Source organism: Chlorocebus sabaeus, chromosome 12 (genome assembly GCF_047675955.1).
Source record: "Chlorocebus sabaeus isolate Y175 chromosome 12, mChlSab1.0.hap1, whole genome shotgun sequence".
Taxonomy (NCBI): Eukaryota; Metazoa; Chordata; class Mammalia; order Primates; family Cercopithecidae; genus Chlorocebus; species Chlorocebus sabaeus.
In genome coordinates this window covers 113,617,152-113,625,868 of record NC_132915.1, presented here as the reverse complement: position 1 = coordinate 113,625,868, position 8,717 = coordinate 113,617,152, and the positions used below count along the sequence as shown (strand labels likewise).

At 63.8% G+C, this 8,717-nt stretch overlaps 1 protein-coding gene across 3 annotated transcripts; it reads right to left on the bottom strand.

Annotated features, from left to right (window-relative positions):
- Positions 1-326: 326 nt before the first annotated feature.
- Positions 327-8,658, bottom strand: TOR4A (torsin family 4 member A). 3 transcript variants are annotated; one of them, XR_005236632.2, is made up of 3 exons: positions 5,259-8,658; positions 1,084-4,537; positions 327-720 (listed from the first exon to the last, which is right to left on the bottom strand). XR_005236632.2 is itself a non-coding variant. In XM_008005484.3 (2 exons), exon 2 carries the CDS (start codon positions 4,498-4,500, stop codon positions 3,229-3,231), a length of 1,272 nt encoding a protein of 423 aa, XP_008003675.1. In that variant the 5' UTR covers positions 4,501-4,537; positions 5,259-8,658; the 3' UTR covers positions 327-3,228. The 3 variants fall into 3 exon arrangements, 1 of the variants encoding a protein (XP_008003675.1); XR_012094906.1 differs by having other exon boundaries at positions 1,092-4,537; XM_008005484.3 differs by having other exon boundaries at positions 327-4,537.
- Positions 8,659-8,717: the final 59 nt, after the last annotated feature.

Below are 8,717 nucleotides of genomic sequence, written 5' to 3'. Positions count from 1 at the left end.
TGCCGCCCAGGCTGGAGTGCAGTGGCCGGATTTCAGCTCACTGCAAGCTCCGCCTCCTGGGTTTATGCCATTCTCCTGCCTCAGCCTCCTGAGTAGCTGGGACTACAGGCGCCCGCCACCTCGCCTGGCTAGTTCTTTGTATTTTTTAGTAGAGACGGGGTTTCACCGTGTTAGCCAGGATGGTCTCGATCTCCTGACCTCGTGATCCGCCCGTCTCAGCCTCCCAAAGTGCTAGGATTACAGGCTTGAGCCACCGCGTCCGGCCTATCAGCATCCTCAATTATTAACAGACCAAGCAAACAAGAAACAAATCAAACAGTAGGTCATCAGATTCGAACCACACTATTTATTAACAAGCATGATTTGTGGCGTCATTTATAACCAGCCCCACCCCAGCACTTGATGTACATTCTTCTTAAGCACAGAAATTGGACTCACTGTAATATTTTAGAAATAAATAAAAAGAGGCCGGGCGCAGTGGCTCACGCCTGTAATCCCAGCACTTTGGGAGGCCGAGGTGGGCAGATCGTGAGGTCAGGAGATTGTGAGTAGCCTGGCCAACACAGAGAATCCCCGTCTCTACCAACAATACAAAAAATTACCCAGGTGTGGTGGTAGGCGCCTGTAATCCCAGCTGCTCAGGAGGCTGAGGCAGGAGAATTGCTTGAACCAGGGAGGCGGAGGTTGCAGCGAGCCGAGATGGTGTCATTGCACTCCAGCCTGGGCAACAAGAGCAAAACTCCGCGTCAAAAAAAAAAAAGAAAAAGAAAAGAAAGGAGGGGGGGGGAGAGAGAGAGAGAGAGAGAGAGAGGAAGGAAGGAAGGAAGGAAGGAAGGAAGGAAGGAAGGAAGGAAGGAAGGAAGGAAGGAAGGAAGGGAGAGAGGGAGGGAGGGAGGGAGGGAGGAAAAAGGAAAGAGAAAGGAAGAAAGGAAGAAAGGAAGAAAGGAAGAAAGAAAGAAAGAAAGAAAGAAAGAAAGAAAGAAAGAAAGAAAGAAAGAAAGAAAGAAAGAAAGAAAGAAAGAAAGAAAGAAAGAGAGAGAGAGAGAGAGAAAGAAAGAAAAGAGAAAGAAAATTTCCCCTTACGTCTGAACCTTTTGATACAGTGGACGCTCAGTGGGTGTTGTTCACTGACGGTGGATGAATGGCCCAGCTTGAAGGCAGGTGACACCTCCAGGCGGGTGCTCTATGGCAAGGGGAGGTGACAGTCCTGGGAGCCCTGCCTGGGATGCAGGAACTGGCAAACACACCGCACTCTGCAGCTCTCTCTCTCACCACCTTGAAGCCAACGTGAAAGTCAGACCAGGGCTGGGTGTCCCTCTGCGTGGGCTCCTGGCACAGATACTTGCCTGGGGAAGGTGGGGCTCCTTCCCCCAGCTCCTTCCCCTAGCCCTGAGGGTGGGGTGGACAGAGCTGGACTGAACTCAGCCCTGGCTCCCAGCGCTGGCTAGCCGGTCCTGCACAGCCCCAAGAGGCAAAGGTTTCCTGGTAGCCCCCACCCCCACCCCGTGGAGCCGGACTCCGCCCCGAGACTCCAGGAGCAGTGGGAGTCCTCAGGACCCTCTGGGCAGGACGGGGCAGCCCTCTCGCCAGCGCTCCCGCCCTGGGCCCAAGACCTGCGTGCCGAGCTCGGGGGAGCCGCTGCCATCCGCCCAGAGATCCTAGACTTTCAAGCGGCCTGAATCCCAGTTCCACTAGGCGGCCCTCGTCCCGGACCACAGACACCAACCACCAGAGCCAGAATGGATGCGGGGCGGGGGAGAGAACAGGACACCCTCCGGGGACCCGCAGGACCTCTGCTCAGGGCGCTGGCGGGCGCGGTCTCGGGGCTGAGAATCCTCGGGGCCGGAGGATTCCCACTCGCCAGGGGCGCGCGCCGTGTGCGCTCGACTGGGGGCTCCTGGCGCGGCCCTGCCTCCACCTTCACGGTGCCCCCACTTCGACTCGCCCGGCACCGGCGTGAAACCTCCTGGTCGCCCTCTGAGCCCCTTTCGGGACTGGTCATCGCCGCCCGTGCGCTCCTCCCGGGCAGGCCCGGGCTGGGACCGCAGCGGGGCCGGCGGTGAGGACAGAGGCTCGGGGCGACTCGGGGGACTCAGGGCCCAGCCGCACGCTCCGCCCCTGGCGACCACAGAAGGCAACGGCTGGGCCAGGCGCGCCATAAGGAGGCAGCAGTGAGGCTGCCGGGTGCGTCCCAGACACCGGGGCTGCGGGAGGAGGCGAGAACCTTCCCGAGGCAACCGCCGCCCCCGAGGAGACATGGCGCAAAAAGCGCCCAAAGCACCTTCCTCTAAAGCCCCCGTGGGCGCGGGGGCCCATCCACAGGAGGCGTCCAGGAGGGCTTCCGGGAGGCGGAGCGTGGGGAGTGTGGGGTGTGGGGTCGACAGGCGTGACGAGGGCCCTCTACGCAGAAGGTGCGGGTGGGCAGAACTCGGGGCACAAAAGGCCACAGGGAAAGGGAGGTCGCGCAATCGTGGTGACCAGGGGTCTGGCCACAGGCTAAGGGTCTCATGTGCGGAGAGGAGGGGAATGGGGGAAGACCTGGGCACCTCTCGCTTGCCCTGGGGCTCTCGGTCATCCGGTGAGCCCAAGCCAGGACTGGTGGGCACGGGGTTGGGGGGGTCCGGGAAGGACGGGGAGAGGCTGCTTGGGGCGCCGCCGCCTCCGCTCCCCTCCCCTTACGGTCAAGACATGCAAGCCTTGAGCTCCTGAAAACACTACCTGAGTGAGGGGTGGGGTGGGTGGAGAAGACAGCCAGGACCCCAGCACTGTCATGGTTGGCTGTGACCTCCTCCAGGATCATCTCCAGGGTGGCAGGGGTGAGAGCCCCACCCCAGCACTGAGCAACACACGACCACCCCCAAGAGGCGGGGTCACGTCCCAGCTGTGTGACCCCAGAAACTGCTGGCCCTGAGATCATCTTTGTACCATGGGAACCGAGCGCCCACCTCCTGGGGACACAGGGAGAACCCACCAGACCATGCCTGGGATGCCCAGCAGGGCAATGGGTGAGTTCGGGAGGGAGGTGGCTGCTGTCCTGCTGCCCCCAGGGACAGACTCGGGGCTCTGAGGTGGTTGTGGACCTGGAAGCAGAGCTCCGAGCTGACCCGCACCCACAAGCCTGGCAGCCACAAATTCATTAGAAACCTCAGGGGCCTGCACCAGTCCACAAGGTCCCTGGTCGCCCTCCTACTGCCGCCATCAACCCAAACGTCCCGTCCTGCACCTCCACTACAGGAGGTTCACCGTGGCCACCACCTGCTTGCAACCAGTGACAGCAAACTCGCGGCCAGCCACGCGGTAGAAGCTGAGCTGTGCGGCCAGGTCCTCCGCCCGGGCCTGGTCAGGAAAGAAGCCCTCGCCTGCCATCTCGTCCCGGAAGCAGCTGACCACATCCCGCTTGTCCAGCAGCAGAAACGGCACGATGGCCGCGGCCTGCCACAGCGGATGCTCCCGGGACAGCAGAGCCCACAGACTTGTGCGCAGGTCCTCTTCCGCCTGTGCCGCTGAGGCCTCGGCACTGCGCGCGCCGTCCGGGAGCAGGGGCAGCGCGCGGGACGCGTTCTGCAGCACGAAGCGCGTCACCTCGGCGCCACCCGCGCCACTTAGGAGCACGTAGATGGCGTTGTGGAAGTGGTGGGAGCGCTGCGGCTGCAGGAAGCCATGCAGCTCGTCCAGCAGCGGCCGCGGCAGGAGCTCCACGTCGTCCAGCACCAAGAGTGGGGTCTTCTCCTCCGCTTCGGCCCGCGCCACCACATCGGCCACGCGCCGCGCCAGCTCCTCGCGGCAGTCTTGTGCGGCGCGTGCCTCGGGGCAGTGGTGCCGCGCGTGGTACTGCAGCACGAGCGAGCTGTCCTCCAACACCGAGCGGAAGTGGCGCGCCAGCAGGCGGCCCACGTGGCTCTTGCCCACGCCACTGGGCCCGTGCAGCGCCAGGAGGAGCGGACGACTGTGCACGTGCGTGGCCAGGTAGTCCCGCATCAGCGCCACGATGCGCGCTATGGCTGCGGGCTGGCCAAACACCGCGCGCTGCAGCGCCTTCTCCAGCCCATCGAGGTCATAGCGCTGCGCGTTATCGTCCAGGTTCTCGATAGCGTTGAGAACTTGGAAGCCCACGATGGCGACCAGCAGCAGCAGGCAGTGCTGCGCGCGGCTCCTGTGCTCCACGCGCGGCCGATACTTGCGCGAGGTCTCTGGGTAAAGCACCACACGGCTGCGCCGGCGCTTCTTGCGTGGCGTCCTGGAGGGCAGCTCCGCAGGGCCGTCGAAGGTGAAGAACTGCGGCTGGTCCAGGTCCCCGCGCGGCGCCGGGGGGCTGCAGCCCGGCCTGGGCACCCCGGTCCCGACGTCGGGCCCCCCACCCAGCTGCAGGAGGCGCCGCTTGCGTAGGACGCACACCCGGCGGCGCAGGCGGAGCACGGCGCGCACGGGCGCGATCACGCACCGGCCCGTGGCTTGGGGGGCCGCGGCAGCAGGCTCCAGGCTGGGTTGGCCGCGGTCCATGGCGCAGGAACGGCGCTCCGCATACAGGTCGCCCTCCCTGCAACGGGAAGACGGGGAGGGTCTCTGGACTCCCGCCACCGCCCTTTCCCGCGGGTCGCCGGAACCGGTCCCCGGAGTGATCTTACCCCCCGGGAGTCCCGCGGGGTGTGCCCCGGGCTACCCCAGGGCCAGGGCCTGCTCGCGGCCTCGTCCCTCAGACCGGGAAGCGGCCCCTCTGCAGGGCCCCGATGCAAATCTCTCGGGTCCTCCCATAAACGGCCGAGGGCCTTAAGGAAGTGGCGGCGTAGAGGCTTATCTGGTGGCCGCCCCGGCTTCCTGGAGGAGTCGTCGAAGGAGTCAGTGGCCGCCTAGGCGCCCACTGGGGCGAAGGACAGTCGCTCCCAGACCCTGCCCCCTCCCGCGGCTCCCACTGGACTGGGCTGTCTCCCAAGGAGGGGCCGCGGGAAGCAGCGGCCTGAGCGCCCAGGAGTTCAGAGACGCCCCCACACGCTCCAGAACACTTGGCGGGGGACTGGCTGGAACTTAGATTTTGAGAACAGCCCTGGGCCCCGTCCCCAGGCTCAGCCCAGGCCTCCCAGCCCCGACTCCAAAACTGGGGTCCTCCCAACACCCCTCCAGTGAACTAGCAGAGCAGCGCAGGGAGCCCCCGGAGACCGGTGGAGGTGAGGCGAAAAGACGGACAGAAGAGTCGGGTCGGAGCAAGAGAGCCACTGACTGGCAGGAACTGGCCTGGGCCCTGGGCCCTAACCCACCCCTACCTGCAGCTGGGCCACTACCCTCAGCTCCGCCGCCCCCAGACTGTGCCAGACGCCGGGGCCTGAGATTCCAAGCAGGAAATGCGCCTCCCAGGGCGAGGGGGTGGGCCAGGGGCCTCCTGGGCCAGCTCCGGCCTGGAGGGGCAGCGACACCTGCGGGTCCCCAGGGAGCGGCCGGCCCAAGCAGAGGAAGCTCCGGGGAGGTTTCCGCTTCTATGCAAAGGAAGTGAGTCAGGGGGTGCGGCCCAGGCGGGACTTGGGCTGGACGGAGGCGCCAAAGGGGGGAGGCCTGGCTGGCTTGCCCAGATCCCCTGGCCAGAGGTCACATCCCCTCTTCAGTTCTCTGGTGCTCAGAGCCCTCCTGGCTTGGTCAGGCTCAGGACACCTGGTGAGGCCGAGGGCCCCTGCCCCCGCCCTGTGCTCCTGCACCTCAGCCTGTCCTCCACGGTCACCTCCCCCAGGTCATCCCTTCTACCTGACACCCCACACATAGGGCTTACAGCCGTGGGGAGGGGGCTCCAGGCCCTGTGTAATCAAGAGGGGAGCAGGGCAGCCGCAGAGGGGGAGGGCAGGGTCCTCTGCCCAGCTGCACACCCCCAATCCCTCTCATCACTCCTCTCCCTTTTTCCTTCCCCTCCTGACCCCAATAGGGGCCCCCCAAAATAGGGCTCATTGTCTTTCCCTTCCCCCTTCCTCTGTCCCCAGCCTAGAGCCCCCCGCCCAGGACAGGCCTCACACAGGGACGGAAGTTCTATCACGGAAAAAACCATGTGTGGCTCAGGGTCCCTGTGGGGGTTGGGGAACAAATTTAGAAAGAACTTGGGCCCTGAGCCAGGAGCCGGAGCTCTGGGCCCTTCCCCCTGCCGGCCTTCACATGGCCCCTCCCAGGCCCCTCCAATAGGCCTGCCTGGACGACCCTGGACTCCTCCCAGCCTGGAAGCCGCCTTTCAAGGAGGAGCAAGGTGGCCGTTTCCAGCCACACCAGTGCTGCTGGCATTTAGCTCAGGACCCTGTAGTCCCAGGGACGCCCCGCTCCTCCCAACAGCCAGCCCCGGCCTGATGGGTTCCAGCTGTATATTCCTCACCCAACCAGAGGGACCATCAGGGAAACACCGGTCATGGGTTAGGGGTTTCCATTCTCTCCAGGAGCCAGGCCTAGGGCTCCCCTCCCCTGTGCAGGGGGTGCTGGGGGGCCCGATCCCCGATCATCGAGGCCGCGGGGGCCGCACACACCATGTGGCATGCCAGTGCTCTTCAGGCCCACGTCCCGGCCTTTGTGGGACCAGAGTATAAGGAGGTTGGCTGTCCAGGCCCTGTAGCCCCAGCATGGAGGTTGGGGTCCTTTGGGGGCCTCAGACTTTGAGTCTGGGTGCTTCTTCTGACATAGAGTGGACCCTGGAAGGGGAGGCCCTCAGGCAGATGCAGGCTTACCGGGCCCTGGAAAACCTGCAGCAAAGCCTCTGCCTCCAAGAGCACCCAAGGCTGGAGCTGCTTCTGCCAGAGCCTGGCCCAGCAAACCCTCGGGCCAGAGACCCCTGCGGAAAAGGGACTTGCTCAAGGGCCTCAAGACCTGGCCCTATGGGTCAAAGGTGAATCTGAGCCCTGGGTCAAGGCCTCGCCCCCTGTACTTTCTCCCATCTACAGGGGTGAAGGGAGCCCCAGAACCCCCGCTCCCAGTGCCATCACCATCTCCTGTGATGCCCAGGGCCACCCCCAATCACACCCATTCCCATTCCAGGAGGGCTCCCCTCCCGCCTCCCTACCCAACCCAGCCCTGCTGCTGCGCCCGGAATTCACGTCCATCACCCACAAACACAGTCCATGTTCTCAGCCTCTGAAAGGACTTCACCCTCACTGCTTCCCCCAGCTCTCACCAGCAAGGCTGTTTTCCCCAAACCGTGGGCATCCTCCCCGTTCCTCCTCCCAAATTCACCATAGGTGTTCACTTCACCGGACAATGCCTCCCACGCCCGGGCCCTCTGTCCTCCCCCACCAAGTCCTTCTCCCTAACTTCCCAGCAGTGTCCACACCTGGTCACTCAGGCAGCTCTGCTCTTTCTGCCCCTAGCTACAGTAACCATGCGCCCCCGAGGCTCAGCTGTCCACTCACAGTCCCATCCCAGTCCTTGCAGCTCACACCCTCCACCTCACCAGTCCCTCACCCATGGGCTCCTCACTCTGTCCTTCCCTCCCCACCCATGAGCCTGGCACCCCCTGCAGGCACCCTGGGCAGGACCCACCCGCTGCCCAGTGACCACACCAGGCACTCGGGTCCACTCACTGGCCATGCCTCCTAAGTCCTTTCCTCGTCCTCTCCCCTGCCACTCCCCCCATCCTGCCTCCTAGCCCACACCTGAGAAACCAGGATCAGCAGCAGGGGCTCCCAGCGTCTCCTCAGCGCCCCCGCGTCTGCGCCCACCAGCCCTCCTGAGCACACCCCTGCTGTGCTGAGACCCGGCCACCTGCTCATTCAGTGACAGCCCAGCCCCTGGTCCGTCCTCCACCCCTCACCCCACCAGGTCATTCCCATCAGCCCAGAAACCTCCATTTCTCCTACCTTAAAAAAAAAAAAAAAAAACCGGCCAGGTGCGGTGGCTCACACCTGTAATCCCAGCACTTTAGGATTTGCAGGACAGAGCCCAGCACCTCGGATCTGTCCCCGAAGATACCAGCTCGGAGACTCCCACACCCATGAGATACCAGCACCATGGGCTTGTCTCGCCCAACAGGTCCCAGCTTGCTCAGCTGTGGCCTTGCACTCCAGGGAGGAGAGCTCGCCGACAGGCGTCTCTGAGGACAGTGACAACTCGCAGCCAGGCCATCACCCCTGCATGCTGCAAGCCGAGGACAGTGACACCTGGCAGCCGGGCCAGCGCCCCTGCATGCTGCAAGCCGAGGACAGTGACACCTGGCAGCCGGGCCAGCGCCCCTGCATGCTGCAAGCCGAGGACAGTGACACCTGGCAGCCGGGCCAGCGCCCCTGCATGCTGCAAGCCGAGGACAGTGACACCTGGCAGCCGGGCCAGCGCCCCTGCATGCTGTGAACTGTTGCCTGGCTTTGAGGTCTCATCTACTGGGAATGGCCCCGGCTCTGTGACTGCGACCATGGCATGTCCTGGGCCTCCAGGGCTCCTGTCCCTGGTGCGCACGGGGAGGTGAGAGGTGCCCTCTGGAATTGCAGGACAAAAACAAAGCAGCTGACCTGTGTCTTAGGGTACTGAAACCCAAGGGTGAGGGCTTCCTGCCAACCTCCCCCAGAAATTATCAACCTCCTCTAGAAATTATTATCATCTTCCCCCAGAAATTGTATCAACCAACCCCAAAAATTATTATATCATCCCCAGCTGCTGGTCACAGACAGGGCTGAACAGTCCAGAGAGGCTGTGGCCCATAAAGCCCCAGGTACTGGCTCCACAGCACGAATGCCCGTGTCCATCTGAGCTGCATCCAACCCCAGGGCAGG